Source organism: Capricornis sumatraensis, chromosome 14 (assembly GCF_032405125.1).
Source record: "Capricornis sumatraensis isolate serow.1 chromosome 14, serow.2, whole genome shotgun sequence".
Lineage (NCBI taxonomy): Eukaryota > Metazoa > Chordata > Mammalia > Artiodactyla > Bovidae > Capricornis > Capricornis sumatraensis.
In genome coordinates, this window is record NC_091082.1 from 58261664 (window position 1) to 58287694 (window position 26031).

At 51.6% G+C, this 26031-nt stretch overlaps 2 protein-coding genes across 5 annotated transcripts; one reads left to right on the forward strand and one right to left on the reverse strand.

The window, feature by feature from the left end:
* The first annotated feature begins 3042 nt into the window (after positions 1-3042).
* CDK11B (cyclin dependent kinase 11B) lies at positions 3043-22297 on the forward strand. 4 transcript variants are annotated; one of them, XM_068986169.1, is made up of 20 exons: positions 3043-3103; positions 5584-5707; positions 6498-6613; positions 7766-7893; positions 8881-9019; positions 16551-16687; positions 17051-17173; positions 17450-17545; positions 17631-17786; positions 17972-18037; positions 18557-18735; positions 19445-19535; positions 20029-20150; positions 20338-20443; positions 20643-20764; positions 20842-20949; positions 21032-21148; positions 21239-21387; positions 21477-21666; positions 21746-22297. In XM_068986169.1, the coding sequence occupies exons 2-20, from the start codon at positions 5597-5599 to the stop codon at positions 21836-21838; spliced, it is 2349 nt and encodes a 782-aa protein (XP_068842270.1). In that variant the 5' UTR covers positions 3043-3103; positions 5584-5596; the 3' UTR covers positions 21839-22297. The 4 variants fall into 4 exon arrangements, with proteins under 4 accessions (XP_068842270.1, XP_068842271.1, XP_068842272.1 ...); XM_068986170.1 differs by having other exon boundaries at positions 18560-18735; XM_068986171.1 differs by having other exon boundaries at positions 7766-7863; positions 18560-18735.
* A 510-nt stretch (positions 22298-22807) lies between these two features.
* On the reverse strand, positions 22808-25072 carry MMP23B (matrix metallopeptidase 23B). The gene is made up of 8 exons (XM_068986326.1): positions 24914-25072; positions 24448-24584; positions 24227-24366; positions 23995-24162; positions 23468-23632; positions 23275-23385; positions 23074-23200; positions 22808-22982 (listed from the first exon to the last, which is right to left on the reverse strand). The coding sequence occupies exons 1-8, from the start codon at positions 25070-25072 to the stop codon at positions 22808-22810; spliced, it is 1182 nt and encodes a 393-aa protein (XP_068842427.1).
* Positions 25073-26031: the final 959 nt, after the last annotated feature.

Here is a 26031-nt window from a genome sequence, read left to right on the forward strand (position 1 = left end):
TACAAACAACCTTTTATGAAGCTGACCTCGTTGCTCAGAGATCGGCAGGTCATGCGCAGCTTCCCCCCTAGGGTAGCAGGTGTCTTTCCCAGGTTTCCCCTCTTTCCTCTTTTTCTGCTTACCCCTAAACAAAGCTAAAGAGGATGCCGGGGCAGTGGTTGGGGCAGCACATTGCTCTGTGAGGACCAGAGGGAAAGCACCACTTCTGGGGGGCTCTTGCCTCTGCCTTCAGACTGGGGCCACAACACCTGCAGCTGCTGGCGAGACATGAAGAAGGGGAGCGTGTGTGTCGCCAGCTGGAGACTGTCATCTGAGAGTGATCAGGTGCCAGCTGCTTGTGTCTGAGTGTTGTTAGGGGGCTCTTGATTTTCCAGATTTGGGGACCAGAAAGATTTTCCTAAATTATTAGTAAATGAGGCAGTTTCTAGCAAAGCTGCTTTAGGGGCATCCCCTCATCCCCAGCAGAGAGTCTGGGGCCTGGCACCCACAGGACACATGCTGTGGCTGCATTCCGTCCATTGACTCTGCCCCAAGTCGTCCACATGGCGGGCGTTTCTGGGAGGAGACTCAAACCCCACAGCCTGCGTGGGCGTTTGCTTAATAACTGTACAGACATGTTTTTAAATTAACTTTGTCTAGTAGTTTTCTAATATGTTCCTTTCACTGAACCGTCACAGGCCAGCTTGTACCAACGCCAACACTAGGTCCATTTCCTCTGGGTCTGTGGTCGTTGTCCATGTCTTTGTAAACAAACTCGTGAACCAGGCTTCCAACTCTGGTCATCTGCTTGCTTATGTCAATACTTAAAGATCTCTGACTTTCAAGGAAATTTCCACTGTTGAGTGGCATGAAAGGCTTTTTTTTTAAAAAAAAATTCTGATAGTCATAACTTCCTGCATATTAGCATTAAAATCATCTGCCTTGGAAAGCTGAGAGTACTCTTGCATAATCCAAAATGTGTCTTTCATTTGTAAATCACACAATAAAAAAGTGCCGCACGAAGAGTAAGCCACGTGGAACCGAACTACCCGCAGGCCCTTGCAATACTTTGCCTCCCGTGTGGCACTGACTGTCCTGTGGATGGTCATTTATAGACAGGTCAGCAGAGACCACAAAAATGCAACATGACTTTTTACATCTGTCCAGGGGATGTGCTTCCTGAGGCCTGGAAGTATTTTCACTATTTACCTAGGTTGGAAAAATTAAACAAGGATGCTATTACAGGTAGAAACCCTCTTCTGTTTGCCTGTGACCAATGTTGTAGTAAGGGCTCTGTTCTTTTCCAGAATACGTTCATGCCCTGGTTGGGACCTTTTCATTTTCCTAGCTTATAATAAGAACGCTCCTGCTTCCCTGATGAGTTGGCCTGTTTCTCTCTCCTGAAGAGCAAAGAGCAGCCAGGTGGTTGTGCCGACCATCACTTGGCTTGCTCACCCTGATGCTCTGGATATAAAACCTTCCAGTTTTCTCTCTCTGTAGTATTTCCTCCTCATCTCCGGAGAGCTTGGATGCTGCCATTGCATCCTTGTCTAGATGTCCAGACTAACTTGGGAATTGTTCTAATTGGCATAGTCTTTTTTTTTCCTCGCTTTTCACTTGAGGGAAACTGGCATTCAGTTGATGTGCTATTTCTAGACTGTAGATGTGTGAGTTGAGTCTGAACCCACCCAGGGGGTATTGTGGACCCACCATTGCAGAGGGTCACAGTGAGGGTGACTGTCCCATACTGAAAATCTTGAAAATTATATGAATAAACTGTCTATATCAGAACCAAATTATACTTGCTTTACACCTCCCCCCCCAAAAAAAAAACCTGTGGAGAACTAAAAGTACATTAGTCAAAATTTTAGTGTTTTTTATTTCACCTATTCCAGTATTTATGCAATTAGATAAATTTTTCCTAGAAAAATGGTGGTTACATAATTTAGTGAGTCACTGTGTATTCTGCTATGGTAATACATCAATGCTGTATAATTAATCCTGTGGATGCCTACTGGTTGCTTTGTCCAAATTAAGCTACCATGGTAGCAACTATCTAGGACTCTTGTTCTGGAAAAGTAAAATAAATGTTCAGTGTGTACTTTGTTTTCTCCTTTGTGTAAGACTCAAGTGTTTGGGCTACTGAAATGAACATGGGTGGGTTCTTGCTGCCTTCATCTGTTTTTTTTGAAGGTTTTTCCTGTCACCAAAAACTCAGGAAGCAAAATAAGAGCTTGGGCACAGAAAAAATATTTCTTTCCAGGAAGAGAAAGAATTTCACTTCCATAACCCTCTTTGGGCCCTAATTTCTTGTCACATTTTTCTACATTTTCCATTTCTGGCCAGGTAGTAAACTGGAGGTGGCGTTAAGTGGTAAAGAATTCGCTTCCCAAAGCAGGAAATGCAAGAGAGGAAGGTTCAGTCATTGGGTTGGGAAGATACCCAGAAGGAAGAAATGGCAACTCACTCCAGTATTCTTGCCTGGAAAATTCCATGAACAGAGGAGCCCGGTGAGCTACAGTCCATGGGGTCGCACAGAGTCGGACACGACTGAGTGCACACACTGCAAGTGAATGATACTTGTTTACCGTTCTCTTCCTGATATTCACGATGTCGCATTACCATTTTTCTGGGACCACAAAGGTTCGAAGAATAATTTGCTTTAACTTCAGCAGGTTTGAGGCCGAACCTCAGGATTCAACATCTTTAAAAACCTTCGCAGGCGAGCCTGAGTAAGCACTTTGTCATCCCTGGCCTTCGCACAGCTTAAAATCCTGCGGTAACCGCTCTCCACGCCCCGCTCCGTAAGCAAGATTGGTCTCCTTTTAGGAAGATTCAGGATCTTGCCCCGGGGTCACGGGAGCGGGGAGAGGGGACAGTCACGACCAGCCAACCAGGCTGGTCCAGACACCTGCCGGCTCCGAGCCTCCGCCCCTAGAGTTGTCACCAGCCTGCGCCAAGGTCGGAAGTGACGCACAGCGCCACTCTGTTCAGGGCAGGAGTGGGCGGCGGGGTCGCGTCTTAGCTAGTCATCAGCCCGGCGCCGACGCAGGAAGTGACGACATTCCTGTCGCGCGCCGGGCGCTGTTTCTTTTCAGGCTCCGGGACTGGCGGCGGCGCAGAGGTAAGTGGAGCCGGGCCGGGCCGGGCAGGGGCCACGGCGCGACCAGCTCACTCGATCTCTCCGGTCCCGGCGGGCCTCGGGCGCGTGGACCGGGCTGGGCTACACTCCTCGCCTCCCCGGCCCATCTCGCCTTGCGCGGAACTCCGAGTCGTGGAGGCGGCGGGCCCAGGCGTTCCCCGAGCTAACTCCAGCCCGGCCGAACCCCGGGTTAGCACAACTGAAACTCCAAAACTGGGACCCGCTGCCTGGTTTGCGAGCGCGCCTTTCGAGTCCTTCACTCCAGACCTCCCTTAATCTTGTGATGGGGCTGCCGCCTTCAAATGGGCCAGTGGACCAAGCGGCCCAGGTGGTCTTTCAAATAAATCCTCCTGACGGCGAGAACAGTTCTTGGTGAATGCCTGGTGCCTAACTACGAGCATTACCTGGGAGATCTCACTTAATCCTCTGTAATACCGTCACACAGGTGGTTTTCTTACCGTTTACAGAATGGTAAATTGAGGTGAAGTAACTTGCTCTAGACTGTACAGCAATGACAGAAAAGAGGTTGGAATGCAAGCAGTCGCTTTCCGCGAGCCATCACCCTTTTTTTGAAACGTTTCCACCCCCCACCCCCCCGTATTTTCAATTGTTAAAAATCAGAGTGTAGTTGATTTACGGTGTTGTAAATGTTGTGAATGTTCCTGCTGTACAGCAAAGTGATTCAGCTGTATATATATATATATATATATATATATATACATACGCATGTTTTTAATATTCTTTCCCATTATGACTTATCACAAGAAATTGAAATTAGTTCTCTGTGCTGTACAGTTGGATTTGGCCGTTTATCCATCGTATTTATACTAGTTTGCATCTGCTAATCCCAAAGTCCCACTCCATCTCATTTCCATCCCTTCCCCCTTGGTAGTCCCCAGTCTGTTGTATATATCTGTGAATCTGTTTCTGTTTCATAGATAAATTCACTTGTGTCATATGTTTGAGTCCACATATAAATGATATCATAAAGTATGTGTCTTTCTGACTGCACTTAGTATGATAATCTCTAGGTCCATCTACGTTGCTGCAAATGGCATTTCTTTTTTTTTTTTTTATGGCTAAGTGGTATTCCTGTGTGTGTGTGTGTGTGTGAGAGAGAGAGAGAGAGGCATATATAGGTATATATAGCACATCTTTTTTATCCAGTTATCTGTCAGTACACATTTAGATTGTTTCCATGTCTTGGCTATTACGAATAGTGCTGCTGTGAACATAGAAGGCATGTGTATAACTTTCTTAATTATAGTTTTGTCTGGATATATGCTCAGGAGTGGGATTACTGGGTCATAGGGTTTTTAGTTTTCTGAGGAGCTTCCATACTGTTCTCCATAGTGGCTGCAGAAATTTACATTCCCACCAACAGTGTAGGAGGGTTCCCTTTTCTCCACACCTTCTCCAGCATTTGTTATTTGTTGTTGTTCAGTCACTCAGTCATGTCTGACTCTTTGTGACCCTGTGGACAGACATGCCAGACTTCCCTGTCCTTCACTATCTCCCAGATCTTGCTCAAACTCATGTCCATTGAGTCAGTGATGCCATCCAACCATCTCATCCCCTGTCATCCCCTTCTCCTCCTGCCTTCAATCTTGCCCAGCATCAGTCTTTTCCAATGAGTCGACTCTTTGCCATTAACAATTTTCAAAATAAATGAACCAATAATGATGGCCATCCTGACCAGTGTGAGGTGATACCTCATTATGTTTTTGATTTACATTTCTGTGATAATTAGTGGTGTTGAGCATCTCTGCATGTGCATATTGGTCATTTGTATTTCTTCTTTGGAGAAATGTCTATTCAGGTCTTCACTCCATTTTTTGATTGAGTTTTTTGGTTTTTGTTATTGAGTTGTGTGAGCTGTGTGTACATTTTGGAAATTAAACCCTTGTCAGTCACATTGTTGGCAGATATTTTCTCCCAGCCCATAGGTTGTCTTTTCGTTTTGTTCATCATTTTCTCTCCTGTGTAAAAGCTTGTAAGTTTGATTAGGTCCCATTTGTTAGTTTGCTTTTATTTCTGTTGCCTTGGAGACTTACTAAGGAAACATTGGTACGATTTGTGTCAGATATTGTTTTGCCTATGACATCTTCCAGGAGTTTTAGAATGTCATGTCTTATGTTTAAGTCTTTAAGCCATTTTGAGTTTATTTTTGTGTATGGTATAAGAATGTGTTTGAATTTCACTGATTTATATTCAGCTGTCTAACTTTCCCAGCACCACTTGCTGAAGAGATTGTCTTTTCTCCATGGTATATTCTTGCCTCCTTTGTTGAAGATTAATTGACCATAGGTGTGTGGGTTTATTTCTGGCATAGCTCATCCCTCTTAACAAAGATTTCTACTGAAGCGCTCAAAAGTGGTGAGGCAGAAGTGTTCAGGAACAGCATAGCATCAAAGCATAGCTTGCTGTGTCCTGACGCAGTTTGAATTCTTGTCTTTTTGCAGTGTTTTAACTCAAATGGGTGATGAAAAGGACTCTTGGAAAGTGAAAACTTTAGATGAAATTCTCCAGGAAAAGAAACGACGGAAGGAACAAGAGGAGAAAGCAGAGATAAAACGCTTAAAAAATGTAAGCTATGTTTTTTAAGTAAGTGTTTTTATTTTAAAGGAGATTTAATTTCTTTGCCCTCATTTTTCCATTAGAACAACGCTTCTTCGGTGAAGTTCTTTTGTACTTCCAAATGTCTCAGGTGAGCCTAAAATCTTCTAAAAATTAACAGAAACATTCAGATGCTCAGTTTACTTTGGAGACAGATTGATAACTTACTAAAAATCTGCATATAGATGACCACAGCTACATGGAAAACACAGTATTTTGAACCTAAAATCATTAGTGCAGTTGAACTAATTTTCCTCATTTCATCATTATATTCATGATACCATTTCCAAGTATTTTTTACTATAGTAGAAAATTGCCTTGAAATTAATGTTTCACACCTTTCGTGGTTTGCCTAATAACATAGGAAAAGTTTAGTAATTTAATGAGGAGCATTGAAAGAAATACCTCTTCTTTAAGATTAGCAACAGAGTTTTCTTAAATATTTATGAGATATTGCAAATTATTTAGTGTATGAAGTATGCTTTAAGGCTCAGTTTTGGCTCATATAAACAACTAACATACTTGGCATAGAGTCTAATGTCCCTTTACATATATGCTGGTTTTAATTTCTCAGGTTCTGGTTTACAGAGTTATTTGTAATTCTGATGTCATGGGATTTGAATGAAAGTTTTTTAGATTTTATCACATTGGTCATATGAAAAAGTGTGTATGAAAATTGGTTTTGGGTTGTTGGCAAGGTTTGTGTCTTATTAAAAATAGGCTTATCTGTAAGGAAAAGTACTCTCTCCTTGCTTCTTAGTCTGATGACCGGGATTCCAAGCGGGATTCCCTTGAGGAGGGGGAGCTGAGGGACCACCGCATGGAGATAACAATAAGAAACTCGCCATACAGAAGAGAGGACTCCATGGAAGACAGGTGAGCAGGGTGTGGCCCCGAGGAGCTTGCAGGCTGCAGGTGCACTCACATCTGGCTGTATGTGACCCTGGCTGGCCCTTCTCAGTGTGATTTTGTAAGTTGGAGGTCACGACCTCCATGGAAATGAGCATTGTGTGGTGTCAGGTACCAACTGCCTGCTCTGCTTAGGAGAAGTGTGAGTGTGTATTCCTTTCTTTGTGATTGCTCTTCAGTGAAGTCAGCACAACTCACATAGTACATTTAAGGAATTGGATGTTTGTGATGATTTCTATAAGTACTGTCTAAAATCTACAAATAAACCAGAGTTGCTGCTGAAAGATACTTGAGCGAGGCCTAGGAGAAACAGAAGCAGTCCTGCCAAAGCTGTACCTCTGACATTTCTTCCTATGCTGTGGCTTCTCCTCACTTTTTTTTCCCTTCATGTCCATCATCAAACAGTCAAAAACACTATAACCAGAAATTAAGGCAAAAAGGCATAGACTGTGCATTCTCCCAAGGTTTTGGTTTTATACTCAGTTGGGAATATGAAATGACCTTTTGAGGTCATTAAGTTTGACTAAAATTGTGGGACCTTCTTTTTTAACAGCTTTTTAGAGTAAGAGACTGCACAGATTTAACGTATGCAGTTTGATAAGTTGTTATACATGATCAAGATAATTAACACTGCATGTCTGTCACACCCTAGAGTTTCCTCAGCATTTTTGTTCCATATAGCACACTGATTTCCACTGTACTTTCCATCTGAATCTGTGTTTAATACATAGTTTGGGCTTAAGTTTCGTAATCGTTGTTGTTAAAGTCAATAAGTCATGTCTGGGTCTTTTGCGACCCCAACGGACTGTAACCCACCTGGCTCCTCTGTCCTTGAGATTTCTCAGGCAAGAATACTGGAGTGGGTTGTCATTTCCTTCTCCAGGGGATCTTCCCTACCCAAGGATAGAACACATGTCTCCTGCATTGGCAGGCGCATTCTTTACGGCTGAGCCACCCCGGAAACCTAAGTGTCATAATAAGCACAGTCTTTGAGCTGACGGTTGAGGCTCTCCTTTATGTTCTGAACCCTTCCTTTCCCTGGGTTGGGGAGACTCCCTGATGCCCTGGTGCTCCCTACTTCCCTCTCAGGTGACATAATGCCATGGTGTCTCATTGCAGAGGAGAGGAAGATGATTCTTTGGCTATCAAACCACCCCAGCAGATGTCTCGGAAGGAAAAGGCACATCACAGGAAAGACGAAAAGAGAAAAGAGAAACGTAGGCATCGCAGTCACTCAGCAGAAGGGGGTACAGAGCATTTGTTTCATTTTGTGTTGTGTTCAGATACGATCTCCTTCCTATTTCATGATCTGCTACGTTCTTCAGAGCACAGCTAAGATAGAAGAGAATAAGATTTTAGCTAAAAGTATAAATTTATTATAGATCATTCTGAATAGATACTTCATTTTCCTTCTGGTGTGTTTCCCCTCACTGCTTTGTTCTGGGGAAGCTGGTCTGTCTATAAAATTATTGTCTTAATTCAGCGTGGGAAGGCCACTCTACAGTGCTCAATTGCTTTTAAGAAACATGCTTGATAAAGTCCAAGTAGTGGGTTTGCTGTCACACCAGTATCGAGAGCTTCTTAGGGGTGTTGGGAAACTGAACCTGGGCCTGATGTAAATCTTGTTAAACGCAGTTGGCTAATGTAGTTTATAATGTGATGCAGAAACTAAAAGGAGTTAGGCTTTGTCCTGTGTTCTTTACAAAGGATGACTTTTTTAAAATCATGAGACTAATGTAGCCTAATCACAGTTTATTTAATACAGAAAATTAAGAAGAGAAGATAGAGATCACAGTTCTGTTCAGTGATAATCACATTATTTTTGTTTTTTTCTTATCTTCAGGCTTACTGCGTAGAGTTTAGGTCTTCATGTTTTTTTAAAAAACAAAAGTCATGGTTGTTTCTCCAAGTCTTTTTTTTTTTGGCTGCACTGGGTCTTCATTGCTACTCAGGCTTTCTCTAGTCGCAGCAAGCAGGGGCTTCTCTTGTTGCAGAGCATAGGCTCTAGGACACACAGGCTTCCGTCATTGAGGCACATGGGCTTGATTGCTCCGCAGCATGTGGGATCTTCCTGGACTGGGGATCAAACCCTTGTCCCCTGCATTGGTAGGCAGATCTTTAACCACTGCTCCACCAGGGAAGTCACTGATTAGATCTTTTTTCTTTTTTTCACTGGGTATTGTTGAATTTTGGAGGTTAAGTCTCCTACCACAACACATGCTGTTTGCCCATAGGGAAGCACGCCAGAGTGAAAGAGAAGGAGCGGGAGCACGAGCGCCGGAAGCGGCACCGGGAGGAGCAGGACAAGGCTCGGAGGGAGTGGGAGCGGCAGAAGCGGAGGGAGCTGGCCCGGGAGCACTCGCGCAGGGAGAGGTAGGTGTCCTGATGACAGCAGAGAGGGCACGCAGGTCACACAGACAGGGACCGGGCAGGGAGCGGCCCAGAGGCTTGTCCTGAAGGAAGCGAGGGCTCCCTGCACATGGGGCTGCCCGTGTGAGGTGACGGAAGTTGACAGGGGGAACAAAAACCTGGGCACCGAGGCTGCTCAGGTGCCCAGGAGCCTGGCTGAGCGGGTGAGAGAATGTGGTCCTGACTCAAGGCAGAGTCCCCGACTCAGCTTCTGAGGTGGTCCTTCAGGGAGGGATACTGCTGGAGGGAGCTGGGGGTCTAGGAGGAGCTGAGAGGTGAAGAGTGAAGGTTTGCAACAGCGGGGGAAGGAGAGTAGGGAGGGGTGGCGGCCATTAGGAGGTGGGGCCCTGTCTACACCGTGAGGCGACGTCCTTGTGGGGGTGTTGAGGGACGAGCCTGGGGCAAGGCGGGCTAGGCCGCTGTCCCATCCCAGTGGAGCGTCCTGGAGGCAGCCCGTCCCTGCATGTACACCTGCGTGTGCACCTGCAGCACAGCGAGGAGGGGCTTCGCTGTGAGTGACTTGCCGCCTCCTTGGTCGGTGGGCATGTGCCAGGCGCCTGCTCTGTTCTAGGGACCTTGTCCAGGAAGACTGACCAACAAGGCATATTGCTTAGAGTTCTCAGGGGTTACAACAGAAATAGACTCAGGTTCTTCCAAACAAACAAACAAAAAAGACAAACCCCAAAGGCCCTGAAATGGCCAGGAGCTAGGACACCAGCCTCTGGTGCTTTTGTCTCCAGGGGCCTCTCTGTGGGCTCAGAGTCCCAGAGGAGTGTCTGTTAACCCAGGTCTGCCCTCCATGGCCTAGGCGTGACCCCTAGGCTACCTCTGTGTCTTGTGGTCATTTCCAGGGAGAGCTTGGGAGCTGGGCTGCTCTACAGGAGGGGAGTAGTAGGGTGGAAGGGGTGGACATTCCCAGCAGCTGGGGCCCCACAAAGGACAGGGAAGGCAGGTGTGAGAAGGGTCTATGTTTGTAGGCCCTGTGCTCCGTCCAATGTGGTGTGGGCACACAGCTATGCAGACACAGTAGTGACCCCAAGGAATCCACGCTTGAAAATAAAGAGAAGCACATGGAACAGTGCAGCAGTGGCCACACTGTACAAGGCGACACCAGCTCACGGGGTTAGCCTCACAGTCACTGAATGGCAGCAACTGGGAGGAAAGGTTGGAAGGCATGGTTGCTGCAGGACATTGTCTAGAATGTCCAGTGTTCAACAGAGCGCTCTAAGACAAATAAGGTTTAACCCTTTCTAAGGAAGAAAAACATAGAAACAGTGTGTTGCAGACTTGGCAAAGACCTAGAAGCATGGAGCTTGAAGATGGACATCGTGCCTCTAATGACAGCTAGGAAAAGGTTGAAGAAAAGCTGAGGGAGCCTCCAGAACCGAGGGACAGCGTCTACGGGACCAGCATTGCACAGCAGTAGTCCTGGAAGGAAGGGGGAACAGCTGAAAATGTCCTTAATCTGATGAAAAATATTTATCTACATATCAGAGAAGCTCAGTGAACTCTGAATAGGATAAGTACAAAGTGACAGTTGCACCAGGAAAACCAATGAGAAATTGGGGAAGGGCAGGAATGCTGGTAGCCCAGAATTCTGTGTCCATCACAGCCTGCCTCACAAGTGAGGGGCAAGTGAACAGAGGCTCTCTGCCAGCAACGTGGGCCTTCTGGGAAATGCTTAAGAACAACCTTCAAGCTGAGCAGAAATGACACCAGAAGAAAAGGCCAGCCCTGGGTGTGGCTGAATTGCAGGTTGGGACAAAAGCCCCTGTAAACATGCTTCTTCTCCTATCTTGTCTGAATTACTAGAAGAGACACAGGATTGCATAAAACAATGATTAAAACACTGTGTGGTCAAGTAGCCATAATGTGTGTAAACTGCAGGAGGAAACAGGAGTAGGGTCTGTATGTGAACAAGATCTGCATTTCCTGGAGCCTAATCTCATAAGATGCACACTGCGATCTCTAGAGCAACTTTTAAAAAATAGTAAATAGAGGAATTAAAATGGTTTGCTAAAAATCCTCATTTAAACCCCAAACGGGTTAACTGCCTGGTAGTCCAGTGATTAGGACTCCCTCTTCTGCCACAGGGGGCCTGGTTTTGATCCCCAGTTGGGAAATTAAGATCGCATGCCTCATGGTGCAGCCAAAAAAGAACCCATCCCAACTGGGAGAAACAGAGAAACCAAAAAACAAGACAAAAGAAAGTAGGGGTACGGGGGGCAGCACCAGTTGTATCCATAGTTACATTTAGTGTGAGATGGTCTCTGCACCAAACATGGGAGAGCCTGTCAGACAGAAAAGCAAGATCCAGCTGTGTGCCGTGTCAGAGGAACATCTTGGAGTTGGAGACAAAAGTAGGTTGAAAGTAAAGGAGGAGGAGTTTGTTGGAGGTCCAGTGGGTAGGATTCCATGCTTCCAATGCAAGGGGCACAGGTTCGATCCCTGGTCATGGAACTAGGATCCCACACCCCATGTGGCAGCCAGAAAATGAAATGATGGAAAGAATGGCCCATGCACACACCAATGGGGAAAGGGCCTGAGCGGCTACACTGACGTCAGACAAAATGGATGTTACCAGAGGCACTGAAGGTAGAGACCCTCATGACGGCATAAATGCAGAGCAGGAAGATGCAACCAGGATAAATGTTTTGGCACCTGGCGTTGGATCCCAACCTGACACAACTGAAGGGAGTACTAGTCCACTGACTCGGGGTGGAAGCACTGGGGTCCCACGCCAGTCATCAGTAGTAAAGCTGGAGAAAATCAGCAAGGATGTAGACAATTTGGAAGATGCTACCAGCCAAACATCATGACAGGTGGGCACAGCAATGCAGCGGCAGGACACACATCTTCTGAAAGCGTCTAGGATGTGTTTCCACAAAACTCCAAGCTGTGTAAGGAGTCTCAAAAGAATTGAGGCTGAACAAAGTATGCCCTCTTATCACAGAAGAGTTCAATTAAAGTTAGCAACAGAAAGTGGACCAGGTGGGGTATCCTCCGATGTTTGAAATCCAACAACCCATTTCTGAAAAACCTATGGCCTTCACAAAAAATGATGAGGAAAAATATAAAATTTTGACTTTTTATTTTGGGGGGCTGAAAAATACATACAGCTTGTGGGATCTTAGTTCTCTGATCAGGGATCGAACCCAGCCCCCACCAGTGAAAGTGCCCAGTCCTAATCACTGGACCGCCAGGGAACTCCCTGAAAATGTTTTGAACTAAATGAGAATAGAAGCAGTATATCAGAACCTAGGGCTGCGGCTGCCGTTTTGCTTAGAGTGAAGTGTTTTGGCTGTAAACACCTAAACCAGATCCCTGCGTGGGGCTGTGGCTCCTCTCGTTTCCTTAGACAGAAGGCCCAGGAAGACTTGCCTTCTAGTAGAAATGGATTAAAATTATGCACACCTGGGGAAAGCCTTGGTGCGTCTCAGAGCATCAGCTGAGCAGAATGTTCAGGACCAAGTGGGGTTTCAGCCCCAGACAGTTACCTCCTTGGACCAGAACTTTTCTCTCTGCTGGTCGTTAGGGATGGGGTTAACAGGACTCGAGTTCTGGTTTTTAAAAGCCCTTGTGGGCTGAAAAACCCAGTTCAGTTCCGTCGCTCAGTCATGTTCGACTCTGCACCCCATGGATTGCAAAACGCCAGCCTTTCCTGTCCATCACCAACTCCCAGAGCTTGCTCAAACTCATGTGCGCCGAGTCAGTGATGCCATCCAACCATCTCATCCTCTGTTGTCCCCTTCTCCTGCTGCCTTCAATCTTTCCCAGCATCCAGGTCTTTTCCAACCTGTCGGGTCCTCCCATCAGGTGGCCAAAGGATTGGAACTTCAGCTTCAGCATCAGTCCTTCCAATGAATATTCAGGACTGATTTCCTTTAGGATTGATTGGTTTGATCTCCTTGCAGTCCAAGGGACTCTCAAGAGTCTTTTCCAATACCACAGTTCAAATGCATCAGTTTTTCAGTGCTCAGCTTTCTTTATGGTCCAACTCTCACATCCATACATGACTACTGAAAACCATAGTTTGACTAGACGAACCTTTGTTGGCAAAGTAATGTCTCTGCTTTTCAATATGCTGTCTAGGTTGGTCATAGCTTTTCTTCCAAGGAGCAAGCGTCTTTTAATTTCATGGCTGCAGTCACCATCTGCAGTGATTTTGGAGCCCCCCAAAGTAAAGTCTCACTGTTTCCACATTTTCCCCATCTATTTGCCATGAAGTGATGGGACTGGATGCCATGATCTTAGTTCTTTGACTGTTGAGTTTTAAGCCAACTTTTTCACTCTCCTCTTTCACTTTTATCAAGAGGCTCTTTAATTCTTTGCTTTCTGCCATAAGGGTGTTCTCATCTGCATATCTGAGGTTATTGATATTTCTCCTGGCAGTCTTGATTCCGGCTTGTGCGTCATCCAGCCCAGCATTTCACATGATGTACTCTGCGTATAAATTAAATAAGTAGGGTGACAATATACAGCCTTGGCATACTCCTTTCCCAATCTGGAACCAATCCATTGTTCCATGTCTGGTTCTCACTGTTGCTTCTTCACTTGCATACAGATTTCTCAGGAGGCAGGTAAGGTGGTCTGGTATTCTCCTCTCTTGAAGAATTTTCCACAGTTTGTTGTGGCCCACATAGTCAAAGGCTTTGATCACTCAATAAAGCAGTAGTAGATGTTTTTCTGGAACTCTCTTGCTTTTTCGATAATCCAGCAGATGTTGGCAATTTGATCTCTGCTTCCTCTGCCTTTTCTAAATCCAGCTTGAACATCTGGAAGTTCTTGGTTTATGTACTGTTGAAGCCTCTATTGGAGCATTTTGAGCATTACTTCCCTAGCATGTGAGATGAGTGCAATTGTATGGTAGTTTGAACATTCTTTGGCATTGCCTTTCTTTGAGATTGGAATGAAAACTGACCTTTTCCAGTCCTGTAGCCACTGCTGAGTTTTCCAAATTTGTTGGCATATTGAGTACAGCACTTTGACAGCATCATCTTTTAGGACTTGAAATAGCTCCACTGGAATTCCATCACTTCCGCTAGCTTTGTATGTAGTGATGCTTCCTAAGGCCCACTTGACTATGGACTCCAGGATGTCTGTCTTTCATGAGTTATCACACCATCATCGTTATCTAGGTCATTAAGATCTTTTTTGTATAGTTCTGTGTATTATTGCCACTTCTTTTTAATATCTTCTGCTTCTGTTAGGTCCATGCCATTTCTGTCTTTTATTGTGCCCATCTTTGCATGAAATGTTCCCTTGGTATCTCTAATTTTCTTGAAGAGATCTCTAGTCTTTCCCATTCTGTTGTTTTCGTCTATTTCTTTGCATTGATCACTGAGGAAGGCTTTCTTATCTGTCTGTGCTATTCTTTGGAACTCTGCATTTAGATGGGTATATCTTCCCTTTTCTCCTTTGCCTTTCTTCCTATTTGCAAGGCCTCCTAAGATAACCATTTTGCCTTTTTGCATTTCTTTTTCTTGGGGATAGTCTTGATCCTTGCCTCCTGTAGGATGTCACAAACCTCCATCCATAGTTCTTCAGGCATTCTATCTATCAGATCTAGTCCCTTAAATCTATTTCTCACTTCCACTGTATAATCATAAGGGATTTGATTTAGGTCATACCTGAATGGTCTAGTGGTTTTCCCTACATTCTTCAATTTAAGTCTGAATTTGGCAATAAGGAGTTCATGATCTGAGCCACAGTCAGCTCCTGGTCTTGTTTTTGCTGACTGTATAGAGCTTCTTCATCTCTAGTTGCAAAGAATATAATCAATCTGATTTCGGTATTGATCGTCTGGTGATGTCCATGTGTAGAGTAGTCTCTTGTGTTGGAAGAGGGTGTTTGCTATAATCAGTGCATTCTCTTGGCAAAACTCTGTTAGCCTTTGCCCTGCTTCATTTTGTACTCTTAAGGCCAAACTTGCCTCTTACTCCAGGTATCTCTTGACTTCCTACTTTTGCATTCCAGTCCCCTGTGATGAAAAGGACATCTTTTTACGGTGTTAGTTCTAGAAGGTCTTGTAGGTCATCATAAAACCGTTCAACTTCAGCTTCTTCAGCATTAGTGGTTGGGGCATAGACTTGGATTACTGTGTTATTGAACGGTTTGCCTTGGAAACGAACAGAGATCATTCTGTCATTTTTGAGACTGCACCCAAGTACTGCATTTAACTTATATGGAGAGTACATCATGCGAAACACCGGGCTTTATGAAGCATAAGCTGGCATCAAGATTGCTGGGAGAAATATCAATAACCTCAGATACAGATGACACCACCCTTATGGCAGAAAATGAAAAGGAGCTAAAAAGCCTCTTGCTGAAAATGAAAGAGGAGATTGAAAAAGCTGGCTTAAAACTCAACATTCAAAAAACAAAGGCCATGGCATCCGGTCCCATCACTTCATGGCAAATAGATGGGGAGACAATAGAAACAGTGACAAACTTTATTTTCTTAGGCTCCAAAATCACTGCAGATGGTGACTGCAGCCATGAAATTAAAAAACACTTGCTTCTTGGAAGAAAAGCTATGACCAACCTAGAGAGCATATTGAAAAGCAGAGACATTACTTTGCCAACAAAGGTTCGTCTAGTCAAAGCTATGGTTTTCCCAGTAGTCACGTATGGATGTGAGAGTTGGACCATAAAGAAAGCTGAGCACTGAAAAATTGATGCATTTGAACTGTGGTGTTGGAGAAGACTCTTGAGAGTCCCTTGGACTGCAAGGAGAACAAATGAGTCAATCCTAACGGAAATCAGTCCTGAATATTCATTGGAAGGACTGATGCTGAAGCTGAAGTTCCAATCCTTTGGCCACCTGATGGGAGGACCCGACAGGTTGGAAAAGACCTGGATGCTGGGAAAGATTGAAGGCAGCAGGAGAAGGGGACAACAGAGGATGAGATGGTTGGATGGCATCACTGACACGGCAGACGTGAGTTTGAGCAAGCTACAGGATTGGTGATGGACATCCATTTCTTCTAAGGGATTCTTGCCCACAGTAGTAGTTACAGTGGTCATCTGAATTAAATTCTCCTATTCTTGTCCATTTTAGCTCACTGATACCTAAAATGTTCATGTCACTCTTGCCATCTCCTGTTTGACCACTTCTAATTTACCTTAATTCAGGGACCTAACATTCCAGGTTCCTATGCAGTCTTGTTCTTTACAGCCTCGGACTGTGTACCTCCATCACCAGTCACATCCACAACTGGGTATTGTTTTTGCTTTGGCTTCTTCACTTCATTCTTTCTGGAGGTATTTCTCCACTCTTCTCTAGGTGCATGTTGGGCACCTACCGACCTGGGGAGTGCATCTTTCACTGTTGTATCTTTTTGCCTTTTCATACTGTTCATGGGGTTCTCAAGGCAAGAATACTGAAATGGCTTGCCAGAGGAGTAGTTTATAAATGCAGCAAAAAGCACTGAGGGCCAAAAAGAAAGTTTCCGGTTTCAGGGGTGAGAAAAGATTTGGCGTGCTCCTGTTCTAGGGACCGCCTCGAGCAGTTAGAGAGGAAGCGAGAACGGGAACGCAAGATGCGGGAACAGCAGAAGGAGCAGCGGGAGCAGAAGGAGCGGGAGCGACGGGCCGAGGAGAGGCGCAAGGAGCGGGAGGCCCGGCGGGAAGGTGGGCGGGGCCCCGGAGGTGGGTGGAGCCTGGGAGTTGGGCGGTGCGGGAAGGTAGGGGAAGGCTGAAGGAGGGCAAGGTGGGCGGGGGCGAGCGAGAGGGCTAGGTGACGCTGCAGGTCCCCGGGTGTGAGCTGTGCACCCTGGATAGCCATGTCTGGTGTCCACCTGCCTAATGCCCAGTGGGTAATAGGCCTGGGCATGAGGAGGTGGGTTCTGTCCCCTGCCTTTGACCAGTAGAGAGCAGTCTAGAATGCCCACGTGGGTCCTCTGGTGACTTCCTGGGCTCCTTCCCTGGCTGTAGGCGTGTGTGCGCCTAGAGGAAAAGGGGACTGCCCCTAGCCCCTGTGCTGTTCTCGCGCAGTGTCTGCACATCACCGAAATGTGAGAGAGGACTACAGCGACAAGGTGAAAGCCACCCACTGGAGCCGTAGCCCACTCCGGCCTCCCCGAGAAAGACCTGAGCTGGGGGACAGCCGGAAGCCAGGTAAGGCAGCACAGCGCCTGCGGGCCCAGTGTGGGGTGGTCTTTGCTAGGGGGACACCTGAGCTCAGAGACTGGCTGATGCTTCACATCACAGGGTGCTGCAGTACCTGTGTGTGTGAAGGGCTATTTGTGTAAGTTCATGCACTGGAGGATTTGAAGACTTGTCTTCCTCCCAAGTGTCTGTAGATGAGCTGGTCCTCTTATATGGGAAGCACCATCTAATGTTGTTATTTTAAAACATTGCCCCACATTCACCTTCAGTGGTTTATTTTATAAGTGAAAGAAGAGAAAGTGGAAGAGAGAGACCTGCTGTCCGACCTGCAGGATGTCAGCGACAGCGAGAGGAAGACCAGCTCCGCTGAGTCCTCGTCAGGTGACTGCTCACCCGGCCCTGCCCAACTCGGCTACCACAGGGCCAGCCAGCCCCAAGTTCACTGCCGCCTGTTTTCTTCCTAAAGCGGAGTCGGGGTCAGGTTCGGAGGAGGAGGAGGAGGAGGAGGAGGAGGAAGAGGGGAGCAGCAGTGAAGAGTCGGAGGAGGAAGAGGAGGAAGAGGAAGAAGAGGAGGAAGAGGAGACTGGAAGCAACTCTGAGGATGTGTCTGGACAGTCAGCCGGTGAGCTCGAGCCTGAGGCTTAATGTGATAGAAGCTTGGAAGTTACACGACAATAAAGTCTAAGTAAACAAATAACCATCTTGAAAATGCCTGCTGACTGGGACCACGTGAGACCCCCAGTGATCATGTGAGGGCCCTTTCTACCTCTTGTAGAGGGTCTTAGCTGACACCTGTTTCTCTTGCAGAAGAAGTGAGTGAAGAAGAAATGAGTGAAGATGACGAGCGAGAGAATGAGAACCACGTCTTGGTTGGTGAGAAGCCCCCAAGTGGTGGTTCACCTCTTCGTTGTCCACCTCTGACCAGGATGCTTGACCCATGTCAGAGTTGTGGTGGGACCGTGACCCACAAATAACCCTTGTCTATGGCACGTCCCACCCGGAAGCCACAGGGGCACCCAGCTGCTATGTCCAGGACCCAGCTGCTGGTTCCCTGGGCACCCTTCTGGGGGCTGCTTGGCCTGGACATTGGGACAGGAGCTAGAAAATGCCAGCTGGCCTCTGACCACAGACCAGTCACTGGCCTGGGACTTTGTGGCCTCTGCCAACAGCCAGGCCAAGGCCTTGGGCCACTGGACACCAATTCTGGGCCGGCCTTCTCAGATAGCTGGTCATTAGCTCACAGTGGTCCCAGCCTGGCCAGTGGCCCCAAGACAGCGCCCTCTGTCCAGGGCAGTGGGATGCAGTGTGTCCTGGCCCCCAGAGGCTCTTGTGCTCATAGTCCCCCCCCAGACACTTGTCTGTCTCTGGTTCTGAAATTGGGTTTAATTTCAGAAGTTCCAGAGTCACGGTTTGACCACGATTCTGGGGAGAGTGAAGAGGGGGAAGAGGAGGCAGGTGAGGGCACCCCCCAGAGCAGCGCCCTCACCGAAGGGGACTTTGTGCCTGACTCCCCAGCCCTGTCGCCCATAGAGCTCAAGCAGGAACTGCCCAAGTACCTGCCCGCCCTGCAGGTGAGCAGCCTCCCCTTTGCTGCCCATGGATAGGGCTGATGGCTGAGAGCAGAAACTGGGTCCTCACTGTGGGTGTCTATCCCTGGCCAGGCCTGGCCCCTAGCCTCTGACGTATCCCCTGTCACGGTCTGGTCTCTTGTCTGACAGGCTTGCTGGAGGACAGCTCCTGCAACTGCAGCCAGGACTTCCACAAGGGGCCCCATGCATGAGTGAGGCCACCTCGTGTGCAGTCAGCTCTGCAGTCACTTCTGCCTCGGCCTGGGCAGATGGGCCCTTGACCTCCCTTGCCTTATTGCCCTGTAGGGGTCAGAGGGCAGTGGTGCGCATCGCCCTGCAATTCAGTAACCAAAGTGCTGCAGGGAGTGACTTGGGGGAGGGTTAGGTCCCAAGAGGGTGAGGGCCCAAGGTGCACTGAGGGTGCCACTGCTCCTGAGGGGCTGCTGCGCCAGCTGAGGGTGCAACACAGAGGGTCTCTGCTGTCTTGGCATCATCTTAGGATCAGTGGCTGGAGGTGTGGCGGGGGGCCAGTGCCCAGGGCCGGCTGTTGGATAGAGGGCGCCTGCTCACTGAAGGAGCGAGCAGAGGCTGAGAAGATTATTGCTCCCAGGTCCTGCCTGAGTACCATCTGGGCCTCTGGAGATGTCTAGTTGAGACTTTGCTGTGGGCTGTGAGCCTGGCTACCATGCCCTCATGCTGGTGCCTCTCCTAGGGCTGTCGGAGTGTGGAAGAGTTCCAGTGTCTGAACAGGATTGAGGAAGGCACCTACGGGGTGGTGTACAGAGCAAAGGACAAGAAGACAGGTGGGATGCAGCCCAGGGTGGTCCCCCACAGGGAAGGAGGTGTGGGGCATGGACCAGGTGGCCCAGAGTGCCAGCCAGCACCACAGGCCCCTGGCTGTGTACAGGGCCCTGTCACCTTCAGTGTCAAAGTCACTGGGCATAGTTCCTTCTGATCCCAGGGGTCACCCCTCCCCTGGTGCTGGCCCTCACGGGGCCTCACTTGGCTGGTGCATACCTGAGCAACTGGCTTTTGGCACCCACAGAAGTCAGCCTGACCAAGAAGCCCTGTGCTGCTTGTGAGTATGGAGTCCACCAGGCCAGGCCTGGAGTGACAACACCTGAGCAGGTGTGTGCCCGGGGGGGCAGGGCCTCAGAGACGGAGGCGGTCCAGGCTCTGAGCCCCCAGGGAGGCCAGTTGGCCACGTCCTGTGATTCCAGGAGACAGCCATAAATGGGAGCATGTGGATAGAAGAAGGTCTCCTCATTGTCCATCTTCTGGTGACTTTCTTTTCAGATGAAATTGTGGCTCTGAAGCGACTGAAGATGGAGAAGGAGAAGGAGGGCTTCCCAATCACATCACTGAGGGAGATCAACACCATCCTCAAGGCACAACACCCCAATATCGTCACCGTCAGGGTGAGGCCCATGCATCTCTGCCCACAGGGCCCCCAGGGCAGCGCCCCTAGAGGCCATCACACTTGGGGGGGGGGGGTCCCTGCTGTGTCACCGGCTGTCCGGCCCTGGGATCTCATGTCTCTTGGGAGCGCCAGTGGCGGCAGGGCTGACTGGGGCCCTGACCCCTTGGACCTGCTGTGTTTCCTAGGAAATCGTCGTGGGCAGCAACATGGACAAGATCTACATCGTCATGAACTACGTAGAGCACGACCTCAAGAGCCTCATGGAGACCATGAAGCAGCCTTTCCTGCCAGGTGGGTCCCAGTCAGTCCCATGGGGTGGCCCTGGACCCACATCCCCTGAGGGATGTCCCACCCTCGGGCTTTTCGGGGGTGGGGGCTGCTGACCTTGAACTGTGACTCTATCCCATTGGGTGCGCATATGCTGGAACAGTCAGTGGCTGCCATGGCAGCGAGTAGCCAGGTACCAGCCCTGTGCTGCCCGTTGCCACAGGGGAGGTGAAGACGCTGATGATCCAGCTGCTGCGCGGAGTGAAGCACCTGCACGACAACTGGATCCTGCACCGGGACCTCAAGACGTCCAACCTGCTGCTGAGCCACGCGGGCATCCTCAAGGTGAGCCCTGCCCGGCGGCTGGGGGCAGGGCAGCTCCCGGCCTCGAGCCATCTGCAGCCCACCCTCTCCCCTCGTAGGTGGGGGACTTCGGGCTGGCACGGGAGTACGGGTCCCCTCTGAAGGCCTACACCCCAGTGGTCGTGACGCTGTGGTATCGAGCCCCTGAGCTTTTGCTGGGAGCCAAGGTGAGTGTGGGTGTTCTGGAGCCCCCAGGGCATGCCAGCCCTCAGCCCCCTGAGCACTCCCTGACTCCTCCCTGACCCCCAGGAGTACTCCACAGCCGTGGACATGTGGTCGGTGGGCTGCATCTTTGGGGAGCTGCTGACTCAGAAGCCGCTATTCCCTGGGAAGTCAGAAATTGATCAGATCAACAAAGTGTTCAAGGTAGGTGCCCGCTGGGGGCAAGTGCAGGTGCCCAGGCCAGGCCACCCTTCCCTGCACGACCTAAGTGTCTTGAGATGCTCCCGCTTATAGGACCTGGGCACCCCCAGTGAGAAAATCTGGCCTGGCTACAATGACCTCCCAGCTGTCAAGAAGATGACCTTCACCGAGTACCCCTATAACAACCTCCGCAAGCGCTTTGGGGCTCTGCTCTCAGACCAGGGCTTCGATCTCATGAACAAGTGCGTCCTGCCCTGCACCTCACCCCTGCCCACCTTGGCCCTGCCCCTAGGCTGCCCCATTGGTGGCACGTAACGCCTTTTTCTCCCAGGTTTCTGACATATTTCCCTGGGCGGAGAGTCAACGCAGAAGACGGCCTCAAGCATGAGTATTTCCGCGAGACCCCCCTCCCCATCGACCCCTCCATGTTCCCCACGTGGCCGGCCAAGAGTGAACAGCAGAGGGTGAAGCGAGGCACCAGCCCGAGACCTCCAGAGGGAGGCCTGGGCTACAGCCAGCTGGTAAGGGGTGGGCAGGAGCTGGGGAGTCCCCGAGGCAGGGCTGGCCCGGCCTGGGCCCTACATGCCACTGTGTCCACAGGGCGATGACGACCTGAAGGAGACCGGCTTCCACCTCACCACCACAAACCAGGGGGCCTCGGCCGCAGGCCCGGGCTTCAGCCTCAAGTTCTGAGGTTCCCAGCCGACCTGGACCCACCCTGGGGAGCACCGACCGCGCAGGCGTTGGAGGCGGTGTCTGGGTCCAGACTGTGGACTAGGGTGCCACTGCCATAGGGCTGCCACGGGTACAACCTCAAGTCTTGGACTGCTGGCCTCATGGAGTTTTCCACGTTTTCTTTTTATTTTACCTTGGCTTGTAAATTTGTAGGATTAAATCACATTTTCCTTGTTGTGGGAGGAAAGGCTGTACTTTTTCATATGACTTGGACTTGCCCTGTGAGGGGAGGATGGGCATTCGTACCCCCACACACTTGGCCACAGGAGGGCCATGCCGGGCGGTCACCGCTGGGACTGGGACCAGAGCTGTGGAGATTTTTGTAGTTTTTAAATCTTCAGGCTGCTACTGGGGCACCTTCCTGCTCCTCAACGCAGGGCCCCCGGAACCAGGCATGTGAACTCAGCCACAGTGGGTTTTTGTACAAGGTTGTTACTGTGTTTTAAGATAATAGTAAAATATTCTTGGAGGAAAGGTCTGGTATATCCTTCTTTGAGCAGCTAGTCCTGTGCTGGATCCTGAGCTGGTGCTCCCTGGGGGTGTGGGGAGCCTGGGCCCCCACACTCTTCATAGGAGGAGGGGGATAAAGGGTGGCCTCCAACCCCACTTGGGCCCATCTCTTCCTGACTTGGAAGACCTCCAGCTACTAGTCTGGCTGGACAGGCTCTCTGGGGCCCCCGCCTCCTCCAAACTAGTTCCTTTTGCTGGTGCCCCCAGCCCCGCTCCCGAGCTCACCCCACTCTTGCAGCGACGGGGGCCCTGCCTCCCCAGCACTGAGCAAACGCCAGATCTGGCTCCAGTGATCAGCCCGCTCAGCAGGCTCCCCACCCAATGAGCGCAAGAGCAGCCGCCCACCCTCCCAAGAAAGGGCAAGGAGACTTGAGAGACAAAGTGCTTTATCAGCGGCCTCAGCCCGGAGGGCGGCGCTCAACTCCGCACGCGGATGCGCCAGGAGTAGGTGCTGAGCACGCGCTGCCGCCGGCGCACCACACACGTGTAGGTGCCCTCGTTGATGGCGTTGGCGATGATGCTCAGGTGCGCTTCGCCCAGGGCCAGGTAGCCAGGGTAGGAGAACTCTAGCGGTTCCTGGTCCTTGTACCAGCTGCAGAGAGGGAAGAGGGCTGGGCAGGGAAGGTCCTGCCCTCCCCTCTTCGCCCCCCGCCCCCAGTCGGGCGCCGGGGCGGGTCACTCACTATACTTTGCCTTTCTTGTGGAGGATCTTCTGACCGCAACGGAAGGTCACATTCCTGCCCTCGGGCACCAGCTTGGTTTTGGTCCTGGGGGGCGGCGGGGTGGCGGCCACCGTGGGGAAGGGGAACTCTGCTCGGGGTGGGGGAGCCAGATCAGCGCCGGGCGCCCCTGCGCACCCAGGCCAGGGGGACACCCGACCTCACCATAGCAGAAGTCGCAGCTGCTGGGGCACAGCCTCTTCATGAGTCGCCGGCGGGCGTCGCAGAAACCCCTCCGCGCCCAGGACGCGCACACAAACAGCCGGTCCAGGCAGCCTGCGAAGGCAGACTGACCTCAGGACGCGCCCGCCCCCGCCCCCGCTCGCCTCCCGCAGCCCACCACCGGCCCGGCACTCACCGTAGAGCCGGTGAAGCCCCCACAGCTCGTCCTGCGACAGTGCCTTCCAGCCGCGCAGCGTGGCGTTGAGGTGCATGAGCGCCCGGCCGTGCTGGGAGTGCATCAGGCCCAGCGCGTGGCCGATCTCATGGGCCGCCACGTGCACCAGGTCAGTGAGCCACACGCCTGCAGGCCCGGCCGGTCAGCGCCCGGTACCCGGCCCAGCACCCACCCCCACCCCACCTCCTTGCTCCCCGCGGCCTGCACAGCTGCTGCAGCGCAGGGAGCCTCCCCGCCGCAGCCACGAAAGATAAGAATGTTCCAGGCCGGCTAGGCGGTGAGCTGGCCCCCAGGAATGCGGCTCCGGCTCCGGCTCCAGCGGTGTGGGGGTGGGGGGGGCTTCAAGACTCCCGGAACCCAGGCCTACGGCCTGCAACCAGCCTCCCCTCCCCGCCAGCTTGACCCCAAATCACCTACACGACCCCTCAAAGATCCCCGCTGTTCCCACCGTGGTGGAGGGGCCCCATAGGAGGCCAGGACCGCGTCACCTTTCTTCCAGCTGTAGCGCGTGGGGCCCAGGACCCAGTACTCGCTGTCGTCAAAGTGGATGCCGCCGTGTGGGGGAAAGAAGGCGTGGGCCAGCTCGCCCGTGGGGCCGTCGAAGCAGTGGTGCAGCGGGGAGACCAGGCAGTCCGTGTGGTTGACGGGGTAGAAGCCTGGGGGAGCACGGGCCTGAGAGAGGGCCTCTGGGTGGGGCGGGGGCAGGGGCACGGCGCCCACCTATGCGGAGATCGCTGGGCTGCTCGGGGGCCACCTCGCGGAAGCTGAAGGGGGACACGTCACTCCACATGCGGAAGGCGGCGGCCAGACCCCGCCGAGTCTCGCTGGGGCTGAGCAGGTTCCTCGGGAAGGAGAGGATCCTGGGGTAGGAGTCACGGTCAGGGGTGGCGGCCAGGAGGCACCGTGCTTGCACCCCCCACCTTCCAGGGCCAGGGCCGCACTTGTACGTAAGGTTGAAGTGTTCCCAACGCAGCCTGGCCGGGGTCAGCGTGTAGCGGCGTCTGCGGGGCGCCGGGGGTTGCGGCGGACCGAGGTTCCCGGAGGCCAGGACGCCCGAAGTCTGGGGCGCAGCGTCTCCCTTGAAGGGAAGCAAGTGCTCCGTGGGAAGGCGGTAGGGACTGTCCCCAAGCCCCAGGTCGCGAGGAAAAGGGCCTGGAAAGGGGGCGCGCTCCAGGGAGCGCTGATGGCCCCTCTTTCTGCCTTTCGGCTGTTTCTGGTTTTCTACCCCGAGCCGGGTTTACTTAACAGAAAGAAAAAGTTACTAAAAACAAGCCCGGTCGGAGTGGGCGGAGCTGGCGGCAGATTTGCCCCCCACCGGCCCCTCCCCCCGCATCCGCGGACACGCGGACTCACGCCGGGATCGCGGAGTCGGGGCCGGACCCACCCCGTTCCCGCGCCCGCTCTCACCTGCGCTGCTCTCGCCCCGGCCCCGGTAGCTGGGGTTCCTGGCCAGGCCAACAGCACGAGCGCGGGGAAGAGGCACAGCGCGCCCAGCAGCGCTCCAAGCCGGCGGGCCTGGTCGCCGGCCCCCGACGCCGCCGAGGGGACGCAGGCCCCGCGGCCCATGGCGCCTGCGGACTCGCTGTCGGGGCTGGGGCGGCGGGGCGGCGCGGCAGCGGCTCGGATTACAGCCCCGGGGGGAGGGCGCGCGGCCGCCCCTGAAGGGAACCAGCTGGCCGCTCACTGTCGGGAGCACCCCCGCCGCCTCCAGCCTGGGGCGCAGGGACCTGGGCCTCTGGGTCGGTGGTGGTGGCCTGGGCAGGGCCCGCTGGGCGGGGTCACTTGGCAGTGGGGGGGCGAGGAGGGCCCCGGACGCCAGAGAAGGGACAGACGCCAGGGACTCAGGCTTAGGCGGGAGTGTCAGCTGGGGTCCCCAAACTCGCTGGAAGTTGAATGACTCGGCAGCTTTTCTCCCAAACGGAGTCCCCCCAAGCCCCTCGACACTGCAGGAGACCCGGCAGTGAACCTCCATCCTGGTCAGCTGAGGACACGTCCCCCGCAGGCGCTGGCGACAGGGACCCCGCAAGAGGGGAGGGACGCGACGGGAGGGGACGTGGCAAGTGAGTACCAGGCTGAGGAAGAGGGACGGCGCCTGCGGAGCGAGGTTTGTGTGCCAGGAGGGAGAGGGACCTGCCGGGGCCAGCGGGAGGACCTGGCGGGCGACAGGGAAAGCGCACAAGGTGCGGGGGTGGGGGCCATAGGGGGCCAGGAATCTGCACTAGGCGCTCCCTGCGGCGCGCAAGCAGGACCGAAGTCTGGACAGTTCTGGGTAGGGGCGGGGGGCCGGGTGTCCTGAGAGCAAAAGACTCGACGGGACGGCTTTCAGGCTGCGCCTGGCTGGGGAGCCGAGCTAGGCTGAGGGGAGGCGAGGGCGCCTCTGGGCTGGGGGAACCAGGATCCAGGGCCGGCGGCAGGCCCGCCGGGGCGGAGCGGACTGCGGGAGGGGAGACGGGATGGGGGCTGGGGGAATTGCTCCGAGTGGAGAGGCGCCCAGCCAGAGGAGGCCGGGGGTGCGGGCCCTCCCC